At 36.7% G+C, this 20,221-nt stretch overlaps 4 protein-coding genes across 7 annotated transcripts in view; 1 reads left to right on the top strand and 3 right to left on the bottom strand.

Moving 5' to 3' along the window:
- Positions 1-11,874, bottom strand: part of LOC129787936 (uncharacterized) — a 64,580-nt gene extending 52,706 nt beyond the window's left edge. Inside the window, exons 1-2 of one of the 3 annotated variants that reach the window (XM_055823794.1) lie at positions 11,782-11,874; positions 7,888-8,393 (exon numbers count right to left, since the gene is read on the bottom strand). In XM_055823794.1, the coding sequence (XP_055679769.1) occupies positions 7,888-8,012 (125 nt within the window). In that variant the 5' untranslated portion in view covers positions 8,013-8,393; positions 11,782-11,874. Of the gene's footprint in view, positions 1-7,887; positions 8,394-11,043; positions 11,222-11,781 lie in introns of those variants that run through there. The other 2 variants (XM_055823793.1, XM_055823795.1) reach the window with 2 other exon arrangements.
- The window catches only part of LOC129787983 (protein Peter pan), a 1,185,971-nt gene that overhangs the window by 638,513 nt on the left and 527,237 nt on the right, over positions 1-20,221 (bottom strand). The gene's annotated exons all lie outside the window — the stretch shown is intronic.
- LOC129787980 (L-dopachrome tautomerase yellow-f2-like) overlaps positions 1-20,221 on the top strand; it is a 1,067,766-nt gene that overhangs the window by 520,308 nt on the left and 527,237 nt on the right. The gene's annotated exons all lie outside the window — the stretch shown is intronic.
- On the bottom strand, positions 13,688-18,832 carry LOC129787973 (uncharacterized). 2 transcript variants are annotated; one of them, XM_055823885.1, is made up of 3 exons: positions 18,668-18,830; positions 17,826-17,993; positions 13,688-17,765 (listed from the first exon to the last, which is right to left on the bottom strand). In XM_055823885.1, exons 2-3 carry the CDS (start codon positions 17,971-17,973, stop codon positions 16,387-16,389), a joined length of 1,527 nt encoding a protein of 508 aa, XP_055679860.1. In that variant the 5' UTR covers positions 17,974-17,993; positions 18,668-18,830; the 3' UTR covers positions 13,688-16,386. The 2 variants fall into 2 exon arrangements, with proteins under 2 accessions (XP_055679860.1, XP_055679859.1); XM_055823884.1 differs by having other exon boundaries at positions 17,826-18,832.

Genomic DNA, 20,221 nt, shown 5'->3' with positions numbered 1-20,221 from the left:
ATTTCCTCCCTCAAATGGACTCTCAATGGAAAAATACGACAATGTGTGTGGAAAAGTTCTTCTTCTTCCCTCTACCCCTGCTTTCATTGTAAGAAAATGTGTCTTGAGTACATACCAATAATGAAACTTTCCTCGCATCTGCTACAAACTCTCTGTCTTTTTCCTCGCATTTTTTTTCTCTTGCAAAACTCTCTCAAATAAGCTTTGTGCAAAAGAACAAAATGGGATTAGGGAGACAAGAAGTAAAATGAGAACGCCGCGTGATCTTATTTCTTATTCATATAATCCAATATTCTGCATTGTGTGGATTTTTTTTCACCTCCAGAACGCACCTTCAGATCCCTTTGGTGTGATGAAAATTTTCTATTTAACAGCAGAAAACACTTTGAGAATTTCATCAACACTCTGCTGCTGATGAAATACCCCCAAAAGTCCCAAGCTTAACTGGATTTTTCCTTTCAAATGGATTTCGTGAGTTTTTTTTTCTACCTATAGGGGAGGGCGGGGTTGAAAAAGTCACTTAAGGATTTAGAAAAAGCTCAAAATATCATATTTCCCAAATAGATAAAACGAAATGTATTGTTCATTTTTTTAGGAAATTTACTGCCCTACAACTCTTTCTCAGATCATTTTGTTCTATCTAGCTAGGAAATATTATATTTTAGGCTTTTTTTAAACCCTTAAGTGACTTTATTAGCCCCGCTCTCCCCTACAGATATACATTTCATGTAACACTGAGAGCTCTTGACGAATCCCATGAGATATTTATTTTGCGAATAAATTAAAAATGGATTTTAAGATTGAACAATTTAGTATGGAAACATTTAAATTTAATAGTGCTTTTAGCTGGATTATTGCGAGTATTAAAAAATTAATAGACTTTCAGGATGTTGGGAAATAAAACTCCGGGAATTTATGTTTAAAATTTAGGAGCAATTAAAGTTTCCTTTTATATACCTTCATGCGTCGGTGCACTGCTAAAAAAATTACAAAGGAAAATTACAGGTAAATAAATTAAATGTTCCTGACGGCGCGAACGGGGATTATGAATGTCCCTAAAGAGGTATTAAAATGAATTTTTGGCGCTAATCCGTGAATTTTAAATTTAAATGAATTAATTAATATTCGTTTATTTATTTGCAGTTGTAGGATGATTTAATTAGTAGATTAAAAGGTATTTTTAGCCCAATTAATTAATATAATTTTTTTCGGGGATGTGAAGGTAGGACGAAGGTGTAGTCTAGAAATAAGTCCTCCATCCCTTTTGCGAGGAATCTGCCCAAAAACATGGCAGTTTGTTGATGATTCCCTATCAAATGCCAAAGATCAAAATTCCACGCGGTAGAAATTAGCAAAGTTCAAGTCTACGTGCTTAGTAAATGTCAATCTATCTGCCTTGGAGGGCAACCCACCCACACCCTTTAATCACTGGCTGTCTGAGGGGTAATCACTGAATTATTGCGTGTTGTATTATTAAATGGGAGGTTGACTTATTATCCCCCTCTTTCCCTCTTTCTCTCTCTGATATGGCGTACGACGGTGGAAAGAGGGGGACGGGAAGGAGATGAAATGTTGTGCAATTGGAGATTTATTAATTAATGGTACACCACACATAGCACATACATCATATACCCCAACAGGATTCGTGCACGCCATGGAGAGATGTTGATGGAAAGGATCAAAGGGCAGAGGTTCATTGTGGAAAATTCTGTGTGCAGAAAGCACCTCGTCTGCAATTTACACCGCACGATAAATCAAAGAGGCAGTGAGATGGATAATTCACACCATCTTACCAGGCGATGGCTAAAGACCATAAGCGTGGAAATGTGGAATGATGGAAAAAAGAAAAGCATGCAAGGTGTAGGAGAGGAAAAAAAAAACTTCCTTTTAGAAGAGTACCTTTTTATGTACCCCAACACACACCTATTTTAATCATGGGGTTTCCTGCTTTTACCATTGACACCCACATTTATCGAGACGTGTAAATTGTTACCGTAGGTAAATTAATCTTCAATTACCTTTGTCTGTTTAATAAACATTATGTAAAGCTCTTGTCGAATTTTTAACTCACAATTTTCTTTTCTGCACAAGAAACGGAAAAAAGCTTAAAAAATTAAATTTCACAACTTTCCTATAAAATTTTCTTACGGATTTGTTTTCAAGTCATTTGTCAGAAAAATGCGGGCAGCAGTAATGCTTTAACATACACACTTACACAAAGAAATGCTGAGAAAACTCGTAGAAAAATCATACAGAAAGTTTGCATTTCACATGAAAATCCACCCATTGATTATAATTCATTTAGAAATAATTAATTTAACACTTTGTCGTCGTCGTTGTTGTTTTTTTTCAAGAGAATAAATACAAAAACTTCGTCTTGGGATGTTAAAGACATCCCTGTTTCATCCAAGAAAAGGTATTGGGGATGAATGGGGGTTGAAAAAAAAAGCATCACTCCGTGTGGCCAACGAGCGTCATAAAGTGGTTTTGTTCCAATCTTTTATTCATTAATCTCCCTGGCGTGATGCTTGAAAATTACGTAGAAAGCTGGTTATGAATATTTTACACACTTTTTTTTCCACATACATCCACAGCACTGCATGCATGCTGGAGAGCCGGAAAAAACAATCGCGGGAAAATGAATGAGAGGGTGGTGGTGGTGGGAAAAGAAAGGAAAAGAAAAGTAAGTGGACGTTGACATTAAATGTGTACGGAAATAGAAACTTAACTCCCTATTTCTGTAACGCAAACCCCTCAATATACCTCCTCTACTATTCAGAAGAAAAAAAAATGCGACTTTTCCATGCATTGCAAAATGAAAGAATGAAAAAAAGAAAGAAATTTCAATAAGTTACATTTTTTAATGTCACTCTCTGGGTGCTCTATTTTCAACTTTTCTCTACTTTGCTGCTTAATTAGGAATTTTAATGGGAGTCGTGAGGATAAATTTCAACTGTTCATGTCCTCATTTTCCCTCCTATTTTCACCATGCAATGATTTTTTTTCCACATCACCACCACCTCATGCAAATGCAGATGGGCGGGAAAAGTCTGCAGTGCGAAGGGATTTTCATTTACAACCCCACCATATTTTCGCATTTTGTTTTGTCAATATGACTAAAACAGACGGGTGGTGGTGGGTGGGTGAAGAATAAATTATCTCACCCTGTGCCCACTCTGGATGAGATGAAATCACCCACTCGCCTGAATTAATTCATAATTCATTTTAGCGTGTTTGTGTTTGGGCTGACAGAAAAAAAAGTTATATCTTAATTATTTTAGGATTAGACTTACTCGTCGTTCGCATTTTTCCTCCCCCGAAAAGCCCAGAAACATCAACATTGCCGCCAAGCTTCAACGCAATACGGCGAATGAGTTGAGAAGCCGGAATTTCACTTAATGTGCAGGGCGCAGAGTAATTAAAATTGAGTGGATTATTATTAGTTGCGATACACCCTCATTGGATATCATTACTTTTGATTGCCCGCACAAGATAATAACAAGCAATAATAAAATAATCCCGTCTTCACTTTGACCTCAACACGACCTACGTGTGGTTGAGCTTAATTCATACTGAACGAAACGTAAAAAGCTCTAGCTCGTGGTAACTTAATCCAAAAAGCTCCCTCATTCATCTATTCTGCATTTATGCACTCGCTCCATTCCTCCAGCATAAAAAATCCATTCGAATGTGAATGATTGATTGAATGTAAGACGATTAGAAAAATAATTTAAAGTAAAATTGCCAATAATACTTGCTATATATGAGGTTATTTCAACATCTTGCGCATATAAAATCCAATTGCTTTTTATTTTTCTTTTATTGGTTGGAAAAGAAAAAAAAATTCAATGGGAGATGAAATGAGAACAATTGAGGTGAAATATTTACAATTTTGTATACAACTCGATATGTTTTCACTTTCCTTGCTCTCAATCACATTAGGAATGCCGGAGTGAGCTTTTGTAAAAGGAATTCAACAAAAAGCTGTACAGAGAATTTTCTTTTTTTTTGCTTATTTATGTCGCCTTTCACTCATTCGGGAAAAGAAGAATTTTTATTCTAAATTAAAAAGAAAATTCCATCGAAAGAGATTTCAGTGGAATTCTTTTCATGAAGAGTCAACAAGAGAGTGAATATGGAAGGGCACAATGTAGAAACGATAATGTACAAATTTGTGAATTTTTATCAGTCTAAAGTGTAAGATAAAATTCATAAAATAAATTATTCAGACAATTTTAATGCTCAAAATCTGTGGATTCTTGTGCTCAAGATAATTCATTTTCTAACTTTGAATTTCTCTTAAATTGACTTAAATCATTCACTATCAATGAATTTTTAATAAAATGTTTATTTAAGATCTTTAAATCTACGTATTTCTGTGATTTTTAGCTCAAAATAATCAATTTTCTTATTTTAAATTCCTTTAAATTGATTCAAAATCTCAATCATAAATAATCTATTAAGATTCCAACCTTCAAGAATTGTTTATTTGGAATCTAATTCTGTCTAAAGTTAGTTAAATTTTAAAACATCCCTCTGTTCTCAATCACCTCTGATGATATTTCCCAAAAAATTGTGCACGTCCTGATAGAGAAGCAGACGTCAATGTATTCTATATATTAAATTTATTTAGTTCCCCGAAGAGCAAGAAGAGCATCTGTGTTCCCTTCAAATATAAATTTTCCGTTTTGCTATGAAAGCATTTCCTTACGTGTGCAGGATTTACAGTTGAAAGGCGAGAAACGTAGGTAATTCAATTAAATATTGCAACATTGAATTACATCCACAGTTGTGTCCTTTTTTCTCTATTTTCTCAGTGTATTTACGCATTCAATTTTCCACCTCTTGGCATTTTGCACCTCGTGCAAGAGATTGTGGAAGTTTATTAAAGTGAAAATGGAGTGAGAAATTGTTTATTTCATCAAAATTGTGAAAGAGATTTCTCCTCGAGTTTGCCAGAGAAATACATATAATTCTATTTGCCATACAAGTGGAATAGATCACAAATTGCAAACTTTTTCTTCTTCTTCAATTTTCCTTATATTCTCTCTCTCTGTCTCTTTGCATCAGAGCTTATTTAAATGTATCTTTTGTGTGATGATTTACCGGGTGAGTTGTTAACCCAAAAAAAGACAATGGAATTTATCCACATTTGTTGAATAAATCAAGAGACTATGAGACATTAAATAAATCATGACAATAAAACTCGCTAAGGAGAGAGGATATAATGCTCCGTGTGACTCCATTTTCTTCATCTCCAACCCAAATGAGACAATATGTTTTGTTTGAGGGATGTTTGCAAAAGGAAATGTCGTACCGGAAATATGACGCAAAGTATATTATTTACTTTTGGGTTTGTTTTAAGTGAATTTTCAAGATTTTTCCTCATTAAACTCTCGTAAAACCATCCTGTAACAAAGAGAGATTAAATTGAGGGAGATATTTCATGAATTTATGAACTCTAAAATATTTTTCTTCCCTCGCACATTGTTGCATTTAAAGCACAATAAACCATGGTTAGGGTTTTGAGTGGATTTTTTTTTCAAAGAAAATTATGTGTGGTGTACGCGTAAACAAGGTGCCATTTAATTATATCCCACGCAGACATTTTAAAAGCTTCGAGAAAAACACCCTTAAATGAAAATGGGCACGAAGAAAAGGGGTTTTATAGATTTCCGAGAAAATCCCGCAAATAAAATGTTGTGTATGTGGTTTTGTTGTTAGAAAATAAATGATACCCTTTTATCGTTTTCCCACCCCTCAGTTTGAGTGGAAAATGACTTTCCAATCATGTTGGAAATTAATTTAATGATGTAGCCATCTTTCGCTATTCCTCCTCCGCTCCTATCTTTTTTCCCCACAGTTAAATTCAATTAGAAATGCGCCTCCGCAATTGCCAATCTAATCCACTTACAAAATATCTTTGTGAATGGGAAATAATATATATGTAGAGAAGGCAACATCCTAATAAACTATCTATTCTCATCCAAATTCCCAGAAACTTTATATATGTACAAACATACCGCGAAACCTCCCAAATGCTGACGTAGTAAAGTTATGACGTAAAATTAACGTCAAATGAGTGGGTGATTAACAAGTTTATTCAATAATAGAGTCTTCAAAAGGATTGGGGTTGAGGAGAAGTGGAAGAGAGTGTAGAAATGTCTCTTCCCTCAACGACAATGAGATAATTATGCTGTGAAATTTATTCAATTTCCACACTCACACCAAAGTTTCTCCTTCCAACTTTATGCCTTCGCAGAGAGACAGAAACTTTTACATTTTGCTGCATTAAAGCTGTGTTTTAGTTACACCGTATACGGGGTATTTTATCGTGAAAGTCACAGGCTATTTTCATCCTCTTTGGATGTACTAAATTGACACCAATTTACTGCAATTACAACTCCAAAGGCAAGACTTTTTTATGTGTCTACCACGCCGTGGAGACGCCTGGTGGATGGTGGAGGCGCCGGGTGATTGAGTGGTAAAAGGCACTAAAACACCATGGAAAATGAATGAAAGCATATATCGGAAAAATGCCAATATTGATTTTCATGGAAAATATAGATTTTCACTAGTTTATTTAAATAAAATGTGTTTAAAAATTAAACCAATTTCAAGTCTCTATAACTGAGTGAGTTGAAAATCTTTAAATAAAAAAAGGAAATGAAAGAGAAAGTTTTTTCCCTTCTTTTCTATTATTCTTTTAAAATAAACACATATTGCAACAATTATATATAATTTAAAGTAATTACAGCATACTTTTCATTTATAATTCAGGTACTTTTCACTTTCCTTGTGCTTAAAAAAAATTGCAAATAAAGTTTTTCAAGTGTCAGGAAAATCGATTGAAGGGGAAAATTGATTGAAATTTTCGTGGAAACTTGTGCAAGTCAGTGTTGTATGGATAATTCGTTGTGATAGTTGAGAATTTAAATTTTTATACGACCCAGATAAGTTTATTTTAGTGCTGTTACACACGGTTGTATTGTAAATGTATTCAGGATAAAATCTTGATTGCGAGTTTTTTTTCTCTTCATTTTCTATCTACCAACAATAAAGTATTTTCTTCTCAATTTCTAGTAGTAAAAATAAATTGAGCTTAGTGGATTAATTAATTTGTCCAACACTGTTCTCTTTCGAAGAGTTGGATCAGCAGAATCATTAGAATTCAAGTCAGAAAATTCTTTTGAACGGACAACAAAAAGCTGGGAATTTATTGAAGGGTAAAATGTATATCAAGTATTATATTTAGAATTTCTCTTGATGTACATTCCCCTTCATAATTTTACCTTCATTGAGAGATAGCAAAAACAAATGGCCACTAAATTATGCGAAATTAAGGGGCATGCAATTGGCGAATAAATGTAAAGAAAATCCTTTATTATTGACTTTCTTTAATTTTACTAATTCTGAATTTTCATTCTTGATGAACTCAGTGTTCCCACAAAAGTTTAATTTTTTTTTAAAATAAAAATGAAAAAAAAATAATAATGCAATAAAATCTAAATAACAATTTTTGGTAAATAAACGCCCCTTTCTTCTGTAAAATACAATTACAATCCACCCTTTTAAACACCCTTAAGTAAAAAACCTTGTTTAGTGTGCACCCCCCATTGAAAAATCCTTCTATTATGTACATTGATGACACAAAAAAATCTTGCATTGCTTCAAGTGAATGTATAATCTTGTAAATGAGTTGAAGGATGACGGTGGTGCTAAAAATATCCTTTTGTGTTACAATTTCACCTCATTTTATGCATTAATTTTAATTTTAGAAACATTTGACCTAAAAAACTGAGACATGGTGAACCACATTTGGGGCGCATTCCCGCGCCCATTGGGAAGAAATTGATCAATGAAATTTTTTTTGTATATATAACTTACTGCTTCTCCTTCCGTTGCTGACGCTTCTTCTTGAAGGCTTTCTTGACGCGCAGCAGAAGGAAAGCCGCCCGATCGATGGTGAGGCCGGGCGTCCCTTTTTTCTGGGCCGACGAGGCCTCCTCCATGGTTGAGAGACCGTCCTGGTCTCGAACACAAGCACCCAGTGAATTCACCTTTTTAGCACCTTCACCATTAATTCATCACAAAACGGTGGGAATTTCCCACGAAATTTGCCACACGGGGTTTTTATATATTATTACAACAATCCTTTTTTTGTGGGGTTTCGGTGTGGATGCGGCGGGGAGGACAGATGTTGAATGAGGGGCTTGGGAGAGGGTTAGAATGGATGGGGGAGAGGAGGGTGTGGACAGACACCTTCGTGCTGCTTTTTCACTGCGTTTGTTCGTTCACCTGGTTTGATGGGGGTTGCGGTGTGGCGAAAATGATGTTAGAGGATAATTTCAGGATAATAATGTTCGAAAGAGTTTTATATATGGCTTGTTTCTCTGCACAAAATACATAAATAATTCAATTGATTACAATATTACATTTTTTTTTGCTCCCACATAGCATTCTTTTTCTCAATATAGCCGTCAAAGAGAGAGAGAAGAAGAAAACAAAATGAATGAAAGAGAGAAATTATTTGATTGCTTCGTGGGATTTTTGGTAAAGGGCACATAAAGAAAAAAAAAACTTCTTGGGATTCTTCTTTGTCTCCAATTGTGGGTAATTCTATATCGCACTACAATTTTCCGGGGGAATGTACGGACGAGAAGAATAACATCATTTTATCTCATCCCCAATTTTCCCCCATTCCTCATCATCGTAAAGTTGTTTGCCACGACATTGATTTGTTTTCCACTTGATTTTTTTTCTCCTTCGTCTTCAGTCCACAAATACAATGCGGGATTCCTTCCACTTTCTCTTATTCTTTACAATACTGATAAAAATATGGAATGATTGCAGAAAAAATTATTAAGGTGAAAAGCTTGATTACAACGGTCAAAAAAATCATAATTAGGACAGGACATTATAAGCAATAATTTTTTTTTATAAGTGATCATCTTATTTGATTTTCTGACTAACTTGTAAATAGTTTATTTTCTTTTTTTTTTTCAAAAAGAGGGTGGTTAGATCACAATAATGAAGAGAAATTCCACATTCATTGCTTCAAAAGAGTGGATTTTGCACACAGCTTGAAATTTTCCATTATCCACCTAATGAATGTGACTTTCAAGAGAGAGATATAGAGCTTCAAGAGTCAGTGAATTTTTATCCTTGTTGTCTCCAACTGCGAAAGCTCGCCCATTACAGCAGAAAATTCCTTTTCTCATGAAGATGGAAATTCTTCAATTTTCTCACTCTCTATGCTTCAATTTATTCATCCTCTTTAATTTACCAATTCGCCGCCACTAACCCCAAAAATGTGGGATAAATTTGAGGAGACCCCTCCGAAAATTGAGGCGAAACATCAAAGTCTTTCCGGCATGCAACTAACTAACCCCTTCTTCGCCATTCTCTGTGAATGGCTTTCCCTGCCTTATGCCTTTCCTTCCCTTCCCCCAAAAGCTCACCCTATGAACCTAACTCTTGTCGTGTAATCAGAGAATTACATACATACAAACACTAAGTGTGTCAGTGGAAAAGTTCTTTCTGGGCAATAAAAGGGTGGTTGGGGTGGATGGGCGGATGGAGAAAAAGTCTGATGAGAGAGAGAATGAAATTCTATTCCATTAAGTTTTCTCTTCTCCTGCACACTCTTTTAATTGCACATACAATTTTCTTCTTGGAACGCATCTACTCGCATTATTTGCTGCTATATACATACATATGTTAGGGATACATTTTCCTCCCCCTCCGGGTGAATGTGGAAAAGAAACACGAAGAAAGACTCAAGCTATAAAATATCTCGGGAAAAATGTGGCACTTGCCAGAGGTGAGGTGAGCTTTTGTGTAAAGCTAAGGAGAAAAATTTAATTGAACAACGCAATGTTTCAGCAGTAAAAGGAGGAAATTTAATTTCACATTGAGGAATTAATTAAAGAAAAATCTGTAACCTGTTGTGATCAAAGAGCAATTAAAAATTATGTATATTGCAAGAAAATAATTAATTTTTTTTCTATAATTAGTTTTTAAAAAATCTTTCAGACCTTTCAGAAAGTCAGAAAAATCTTTAAAGTTAAATTAATAAAAGAGTTATTGTTTTAAAATATAAGTAATTTTAGCGTTGAAGAAATTAATAATTAATTTATCCCGGATTTACAAAGAAAATTTGTGAAATTTGTGCGAAGCACCAAAACTGTCTAGAAAAGCCAATTCTTCAACTAAGTATTTCCAGAAAGTTTTGTGGAGAGGTACCAAAATTCTTCTTTTTCTACGAATTTCTTCAGTAAATAGTGCAAAATTGGCAAATCTGAGTTTAAGAAAACTTTTGAAGTTCAAAGTAACATTCAACGGAAACTCTCCCGTCTTAGGAAAAGTTATCAAACTCGTGAAGCTTCAAGCTAATTGTTTTCTAGTTTATTTTTTCATTTTTCTAAGAATTTTTTCTCATTTGAACTTATTTTTGTTTCAAGAAATGAAAGTTCTTCGCTGTTTTCATTAATTTTTCTTCAACGGGAAAGTTTGATTATTAATTAATAGAGAGAACTTTTAGCAATTAAAATTTCATTTAAGAAATTAAATTATCTAGTTTGACGTTGCTCTTTTCCAATCTCGTAAATTGTGAGTAATTTTATTGATCATATTGTGTGAGAAATATAAGAACATCTAATGGGAGCCAAAGTAATATAATTTCTCAAAATTGTATAATATGCGGTTGTTTCATTTATTGCAAATTAAAGAGATAACATTTGGGAATTTTATTGGAAGGAACCATTTTATTTATTCATGTAGGTATGAATGAAAAGCATAAAGATTTATGAATTATATAATTTTTAGGGAAGTGAACAATAAAATTTATTGATCTTTATTGGTATATCCAGCTGAATAAATCGACCATTAAAAGCTTTATTCTTGTATCCTTTTTTTTATCAAAAACTTTTCTTGTTTTTGTGTGAATATAGCAATCAATGCTTAATGATAATTTCAGGAAAAAAATGTATGTGATTGTGTAAAATAAATTGCAACTTGCTAGGGCTATGATGGATAAATTACAGAGCTTTTGTGCATATGATGGAGAATATAGATTTTCCAGGTTTTTCCACTCTCTTGTTCATCCACTTCACAATTTTTCACCCTCTTTACTACCTATACTACAAAGAGAGTCACATTGAATGGCACTGTTAATCTATTTCAATGACAAATTGCACTGCAAAAGTCACTTGAGAGATGAACCAAAAGGGGATGAAAAATAAGGAATCTCTTGAAACTTATTTTACATCCTTCCAATGTATGGGAATTGGATTGATCTGTTTTAGGGGGAAAGTTGACACGAACCATAGCAGAGGAATTTTTTTTGCAAGAAAGAATTGCGATTTAAAAAAAAAATCGCGAATTGAGAACTTCCGGCGGAAAACCCCATTAAGATTCTTCGTGCCATACCACTCAGCACCTTTTTGCGTTCTTTCTAAAATTCTATTTCCGATCGTGGCGCAATTTTTACACATTCATTCATGCTGGTACACCCCCATTCCATCGTGATAGGAGCAATATTTTTTCTAAACACTTAAAGAGCCGGAAGGGAGGAAAGTTTAAATTTCAAACCACCCCCAACATTTTGCCAACAAAAAAAAATAACCCACGTGCACTCACACTCTAGTTTTTTTTTGCACAAGGAGTGAAAAGTCCAATTTATCTTTTTCTCTCTCTATTTTTGTTTGTTTTTTTTTTTAGTGGGAGGCGGGAAACTTTGATGTTTAGCTATATATGAGAAAAGTTTGCTAATGTATTTGCCTGTTAAACCACCCCCACTAAAATCACACAAGAGTAACAAATAACTACCCACTCGCGATTTCGTCTGAATCACATGAGGATCGCGACACGACTGATGATTTTCTTCGTGCTGTGGCCCCAATCCTCATGGAATTTGGGGCCAACTGTTTGTCCCATTGGGGAGGGAAATGTTGAAAAAGGGGAAAAAACCTCCCCTTTGCTTGTCTTTCTGTGATTTCACCACCCCAGTCGAGGATCTTGCGCAGTTCACGAATTCTAAACAATTTTCTGAACTCAAAGAGGACACTATCTGGCAATTAATTTATGCTGAGGGCACAATCCTTGGTGCTGGAACTATTGAGTCGCCCTGCCATTCATATAGAGAATATATAGTGAGGTACCAAATCAAGGAGGAAGGCTAAAGTTTTCTAGTCAATAATATTGCTCAATCTTCCTAAATGAGACACACACACTGTGGTGGCCGAGGAAAAGGACGAGGAACTTTTCCATTGAGCTTTCGCAGACAGTATTACATACACTCTTTAGCTATATACACCCGAACACATTCAATAAGACCCATTTTCTTACGAAACTTCTCATCATTTCTGATTCGATTATGTTGTTACTACACATAATTTCCCTATTTCTATTCTGGATATCAACTCTCACCCCTCTCCCCCACACATAAGAGACTTTTCTTCTTTGCCCCCAGACGAAGGGAAACTTAGACGTGAAAATGGATTCATTTTCCAGATTCACATTTCCAATTATGCATCGTTCGATTTTTTTTCTTCTTTCACATTTTCTTTCATCGTACGAACTCCACCGTGTTTGTGAAGAACCCTTCTAGTTTTTTTTTCTTTAAAGGCAATGTACCAAAATTCTATTTAAATATAGGCAGAAGAACACACCGAGGCCATCCATGCACACACAATTTTCCTTCTTTTACTTCCTATTTACACATTTGGAGAAATTCAAAAAGGAATTTCCATTCATTGAGTGATAAAAGATTTCTCTTTTCATTTTTTTTTCTTGACTATTTTCCCGGAAGGAATTGACCATTTTATGTTGATTTTTATTCCTCTTCGTTAGATTTTCATTTTATTGAGGAAATCAATGTTGGAGATAAAAAAAACTTTGTGACATTGAGAAGCATAAGAAATGTGGGGGGAGACACAAATGAGCATAAAAAGTGTTTGGTTTCCTCTTCAAACAAATTTTAATTTATTAATTAATTTATGCGGGAATTGCTATGAATTTATTTAATAAGCTCAAATAAATTTCTTTATTTAGTTCTTAAAGAAAGAGAATTCTTTAGTAAACTAATTAATTAAACTTCTGAACATTCTTAAAAAAAAATGAATTGAATCTTTCAGACAAAATATTGCCCTGAAGATGATAAAATTCTTGACATATTTAAAGTTTTTACAACAAGAATCTGTAAAAGTTCTTTCGTTTTCTGCCTCCCTTTTGAAATTAATAGAAATAAACCAATATTTCTGCCAATGTTTAATTTTATTTCTTTCATGCAAATATTTACAAACTAAACTCAAAATAATCTTGAAATTCCTGGAAAACCACTCAATAGTATCTCACAGGGGAACTTCTGACGCACTTTGTGGGAGAATTTCCCTCAATATTTGTGTCCTCACTGCCCTAATAATTTATTAATGTAAAAATTTACACCAAAATAGAACATTTTCTCTGGAAATTGTCCATTAGAGAGTGAGAGAAAGAACATTTGCCATTTTTTTTTACAACTTTTCTTAGCTTTCCATCAATTTATCTCACACATAGTGAATCCACCTTATATGTAGTTTATGTAAAAGAGCTTCAATTTTACCTCAAAACTCTCTTTCATAGCACTCTTGCAATTTGGATGGGAAAAATGATACGACGTAGAGTGTGCTGATTAATTAAAGACCACTTTTATTTTACACATTTATTCCACTGATATCACCATTACACATGACATCTCTCATCTGACATCTCCCGAATCATACCGAACCGAATCATACCGAATCTGCACAGGGTGCATCACCACATCCCTCCTTTTCTCCATGTTTGGGATGCGATCCCCCCAGCTCCCGGTATTCCAATCTCTAGGGCTTCTTCTTCTTCCTGGTGGGTCTGTTGCGTGTTGCTGTTTGGGTTTGTGGAGCGGGGATCTCCTGGTCGGCGTTGCCATGGCATTCCACCGATGTCGGAGTCCCAGTCCCCACAGATCCAGACTCAGCTTCGTCACTGTCACCCTCCTCAGGTGGTGTGGCTCTCTTCAAGTGTGCCACGTTGCGCTGGAGACGCCGTCCGGATTCCGGGTCCTCGATGACCACCGCAGATCCCTTCTTTTCTAGAACGACGAATTCCGTGGGGTCAAACGTGGTACTCAGTTTGTTTCCGGGAAGCAGGTTTCTCATGAGTACGCGATCTCCCAACTCAAGCTCCGCTGGCCTCGCACCTCTCTTTTTGTCCTCCCTTTCCTTTCCTTTTCCTTTTGAAATTCAATCTTGGTCTCTGAAGTCAGAGCTGGGAGGCATTGTAGAGACATCACTCAATGCAGGAATCTTACTCCGAATGGTACGTCCAAAACAGAGTTCTGTTGGGGTTTTTCCGGTAGTCGCATGAGGCGTCGTATAATACATTAGAAGATATTCTTGCAAATCACTCTTCCAATCACGTTTCAATGCCTGACTGATTTTTAAGCGCTTCACCAACGATCTATTTTGGCGTTCCACTTCCCCATTCTGCTGTGGCCAGTAAGGTATCGTTCTGTTCACGGTGATAGCTCGCTGTTTGCAGAAGGTCTCAAACTCTTCACTGAGGAATTGTTTGGCATTGTCCAGCGTTATTGTTCTAGGGTAATCCATTCTCACGAAAATTCTCTCCAACCGCCTGATTGTTTCCTTAGCAGTAATCTTCATCATAACTTCTACTTCTTTATAACGACTGAAGTAGTCGACAATGACGAACAGATATTCTCCAGTAGGTAGAGGTCCCATGAAATCTACTGCTATATCAATCCAGGGTCCTTGTGGAAGCTGCCTGCGTACCATCGGTTCCGGTTTGGACGGAGTAGACACCAACTGACATCCTTTGCAGCTCCTCACAAACTTAGTTACCTCTGTGTCCATTCCAGGCCACCACACTCTATCTCTCAATCGGCGTTTCATCGTGGTTTCTCCTGGATGTCCTTCGTGAGCAAGTTGCAGCATACGTTGCCTCAAAGAGGTAGGTACCACAACTTTTGTTCCTCTGATGAGAATATCTCCGATGCAGCTGAGTTCCATCTTGAAATGTTGGTACAATTTCACTTCAGGCGCGTGCCATTGATCCGTTTCCAAACACTGACGTACCACATGGAACTCCGTGTCATTCCTGGAAGCTTCCTCAATCTCCGAAATGTCAATGGCTGCTGATTCAATGACTGCTCTGATAAAGAATTTATCCTCCTTATCAAACCCTTTCGAATCCCTGCTTTCCGTCAACCGTGAAAGAGAATCAGCAATGTTCATGGATCCTTTCTTGTAGATTACTTTGAACCTGAAGGATTGCAGCCTTAGAAGCCACCTTTCAATTCTCGCACAGGGTTTGGTGGTCGGTTTGAAAATAATCTCAAGTGGTTTGTGATCTGTAACCAGTTCAAACACTCGTCCAATCAAATAGACACTGAATTTTTCAACTGCCCACACCAATGCCAATACTTCACGCTCAGTCTGACAATATCGCCGCTCTGTATCCGACAAACTTTTGCTAGCGTAAGCAATAATATGTATTTTATCCTCATTGCTGCTGTCAATTTGTATTAAAACAGCACCAAGAGCAACTGGAGAAGCGTCCGCGACAACCCTGGTGAGCAATCTATTGTCAAAGTAACTGAGAGTTTCCGCATTGCTCATCATCTCCTTCACAGCTTGAAATGCCTTCTCGTGGATCTCCTTCCACTCAAATAAGGTATCCTTATTGAGCAATAATCTCAGAGTGTGTGTGACAGTAGAGCAATCTGGTAGGAACTGACTCACATATGTTACCAACCCAAGAAAGCTTCGCAGTTCTTCCTTGGACTTTGGAGATCGAAACTTCCGAATCGCCTCAACTTTGCTCTCAGTAGGATTTATACCCTTTTCAGACAATTGGTGTCCCAAAAATTCCAACTGGCGCACCTTAAAAACACATTTCTCCTGATTCAACAGTACTCCATGTTCCTTTAGTGTCTTTAGAACCTCCTGTAGGGATTTATCATGTTCCTCCTCCGACGACCCAAAGACAACGATGTCATCAATATAATTCAGGGTGTTACTACATCCTGACAATATTTGCTCCATCGTCTTTTGGAAGATCTCCGGGGCACAAGATATGCCAAACATCAATCTTTTGTACCTGAACATTCCCTTGTGAGTGATGAATGTTGTAATCTTTCTGCAAGCAGGATTCAACTCTATCTGATGGAATGCATTCTTCACATCAAGCCTCGAGAAAAATTTTGCCTTCGGCAATTGAGGCAAGAAATCCTCAAATGTCGGCATGATGGGGTTCTCGCGCCTCACAGCTTTGTTGGCTTGTCTCATGTCGATGCACAATCGAATGTCACCATTATCCTTGGGGAGTACCACCACAGGAGACACCCAATCACTGGGACCCTCCACGCACTGGCTCAATTATACCCGCCTTCAGCAATTCATCTAACTTCTCCTCAACTTTACTGAGAAGAGCGATGGGTGGCCGTCTTGCATGTTGATTTACTGGCGTGACATCTTCATCAATGGGAATCATCAGACTAATTCCACGGATTTTGGGAAATGGTTTGGATCCCTGTTGAGCTTGCACAGCGCAAATACCACTATGTTGCTTACTTGGCAATCCCAACATCAAAACTCCCAAGGCCTTGGCTGTTGCCTTGCCCAAGAGTGGCTGAGATCCCCCTTTAACAACATAAAATGTCGCCGTGCTTTTTAACTCCCGATTAACATCCTGAATCACTACTTCTGCTTCAAACGATCCCAGAATTTCCAAGGGACTCGACTGTGCATATGCCTTCAGATGTTTGGTGACAGATTTCGTCATATTCTGGGCAAATATCCCACTCTTCTTCAAGTACTTCCACGTGTTCTCTCCAATAATGTTGTGAGTGGAACCGGAATCAATTAGCATCTCAATCAAAATGCCACCAACCTTGCACCAGATGTATTCATCACCATCCCCCACATTGAATATAAATCCATCGTTTCCTTCCTCCTCTTCTGAATCATTCTCTTCACTCACATGATTCACTTTTGCAATCTTCGATTTGGGAGTTGATGCGTCTTCTGCATTTGACCGTTTGAGGTTTTGTGCTCGTCGAGTGCGACATTTCCTTGCAAAATGCCCTTTGATGTTACATTTGGCACAAGTTTTCTCCATGGCTGGGCAATTTGGATCTTTCGCCGTGTGCCCGGATCTACCACAACGAGAACATTCATCTTTTGTGTTGAAATGCCCTGCCTGAGCTTTCGGTCTCCCTCCATACTTCTGTTTCTTCTCTTGTACCGCATTGAGGTCACTCTTCTCCAGATTCGAGCCTGAACCTTCACCAATCGTACTCGACTGTTTGCTCATTTCCTTTGCTTGAGCTTTAGCTGCTTGGAATGCGTGTATATACTGAAGCAACACATCCAAATCATAATTCGGTTTAGCCATGATTTTCTGCTTCAACTCTTCCGGACACAACATTATGATCTTGTCTATCTTTGCGCTGGTTTTTGCGTCGCACTTCTCCGATTCAAAGACACACTTCTCGGCTTGATGCATTGCCCTCAGAATCACCTGTTCCAATGATTCTTCTGGTTCTGGCATGAGAGACCAAAACATTTGCCTCTCATAGGAATCGTGTCTCTTTGGTGCAAAATGCTCATCCAGCTTTTTCAACGCAATTTTGTACGGATCATTATCGTCATCTCCGGGTATATCTGCACCCGGGATTTGGTAGAATACCTCTCGTAGGTCTGGACCACCATACGCAAGCAGCATCCCTTAAATAATAGTCATTCTTATAACATTTGTTCGGCTCATAGGCCTTTCTTTAAACTCACCTTTTAGTTTCTTCTTATCTGTCTCTGCTGTTGCCAGTGCAACACTGAGGAATCCCCTCTTGAACGTCTCCCAATTCTTCCGATTCTCATTTGGGGACAACAATGACCGTTTGAATGGCGGTACATTGTATTGATTTCCATGATCCATGATCTTTTCTTTGTCAATTTCTGTAAAAGAAGAGAAGAAAATCATTAATTTCTTCCCTACTTATTGCTTTTTCTTTCAATTCATTTTCTTGATAGTCTCATTTCATTCATTCTTTCATGAATCCTATCACTTAATTTTCAATCTTTCTTTCATTTTCTTAGTATTGATAGTTTCATTTTCATTCATTCTTTCATGAATCCTATCGCTTAATTTCTCTACCAACAGTCTCATTTCCATTCATTCTTTCATGAATCCTGTTGCTAAATTTTCTCAACTTCTGGCAGTCTCATTTTCATTCATTTTTCTAATGAATCCTGCCTTTTTAATCTTTCTCTCTCTCTCTCTGGCAGTATCATTTTAGTTCATTCCCACAGAACCCTGCCAATTTTGTGCATTCTGTTTACCCAGCTTGTGATCTTACAAGCTTTCCGGAAACTTTCCGTGGTGCACAAAATTGTCAAATTTTTTTTTATATTTCTGTATTTTTTTCTTTAATTCACAATTAATTATCACTCCTGATCCTTTTCTAGGGGGTCAGGAGTTTGAATTTACATTAAAAATACCACTAAAATTAATTTTTCATGCTGGTTGAATAACCTAACCTCACTTTTCCGCACATGGTTGCACAAAATTTTCATATCTTTTTTTCCACACGTGCTTTTTCATTTTCTCACTTAATTTTCGTACTGCTTACCTTTTTCCTTGATTTTCCTCCGTCGCCAATTGTGCTGATTAATTAAAGACCACTTTTATTTTACACATTTATTCCACTGATATCACCATTACACATGACATCTCTCATCTGACATCTCCCGAATCATACCGAACCGAATCATACCGAATCTGCACAGGGTGCATCACCACATAGAGCATAAGAGGGGCGAAGAAAAAGGAAGAGAAGGGAGGTGTTATGAAAAATTGTATCAAAAATATAGCATAGTATCACATACATCGCACATGATAAATTCTATGCAATCTTTCTTGCAAGAAAAACGTTCGTACATCTATGCATGACTTTGAGATTGGCTTATTGTGAGCTTTTAAGCTCACATGGAAAGTTCACAGTGAATTGCTTCTTTGTTGTACGTACACACACATTACTTCCATTTTGAAATTGCTTGTCGATGGATGGATTTTGGAAAATTCACACCCAACAGTGCACAAAAGGAAAATTTAACTATTTGCCAATTTGCACAGAAATTGTTTCTTGCAATTCCCAGAAAGTTTGTCAATATAGAGAGATTTCTCATGTACATAACTTTTGTATTAGACGGAGCTTTTGTTGCAAAGAGGGAAGGTTCTAAATTAGAAAATGTCAATATTGGGATGGAAAGCAAAATAGTTTATCAACAATTTCTTCGCTTCTATGTGGATCTATTTGAGGCTCAATTAAAATTTCAAGCTTCATTTTAGTGTTGATTTTTTTAGGGATTTTTAAAAATAATTCTTAATTTTTCAGCACGAAAATTAATTTGAAGCTTCTTTTCATTGATTTTCTGATTAAACAGATAATAAATTAAATAATATGCTAAGAAGCTTAATCTCTTGTCCCTGCAATATCAAGAGAAAAGCTCTCAAACAAGGAAATGTATAATGAATAATCGAAAAACAAGGTTCCCTCAATGAAACCTCCATTGCCCTTCCACCATCAGCAACACCTTTAAAGAATATTGTAGGTAAGAGATAAGTAAGGATAATGCAAATCATACAAATTAGGCCCCCAAGAATTTACATATAATGAGATGAATTTATGTTCTAAGAACATTCTAAGCCATAAACAATTTGCCTTCTGGTCTCTACTGAGGTTTACCTTCTCACCACACCAAACCACCTGAAAAGAAACCCCAAAAAATGTGTTTGATGTCTGTGACTCTCACCCTCTCCCCTGGGAGGCACACTCACCATAATTTAATTATTTTGCATCCCTCTCGGCACCTTCGAGAGTTGATTTTTCTCCAGGTGGTCGGGAAATGTGCGAGACATTTTCTCAGGGACGCAATTGAGGGGAGATTTATTGAATTAGGACTAATGGGAGTGGATGCGGGGATGGTGGTATGGCCTCTTTCCCATGGGGGCTAACGGGGAATCTCCGTGAATTCCTAATGGGATGATTAGAGGGTCAAAATGATCCTCAAAACACGCAAAATTGTCCTTCTTCGTACACATTTCAGGATGTTTTCATGGAAGTTTCGTGTGTGCGAATTTGACTCTTAAGTGGTACCTCTGAGTGGGTCCTTAATGGGAACTT

The sequence above is a fragment of the Lutzomyia longipalpis genome, chromosome 1, assembly GCF_024334085.1.
Source record: "Lutzomyia longipalpis isolate SR_M1_2022 chromosome 1, ASM2433408v1".
Taxonomy (NCBI): domain Eukaryota; kingdom Metazoa; phylum Arthropoda; class Insecta; order Diptera; family Psychodidae; genus Lutzomyia; species Lutzomyia longipalpis.
The sequence above is the reverse complement of the archived record's forward strand: the minus strand, read 5'-3'. Positions and strand labels throughout refer to the sequence as shown.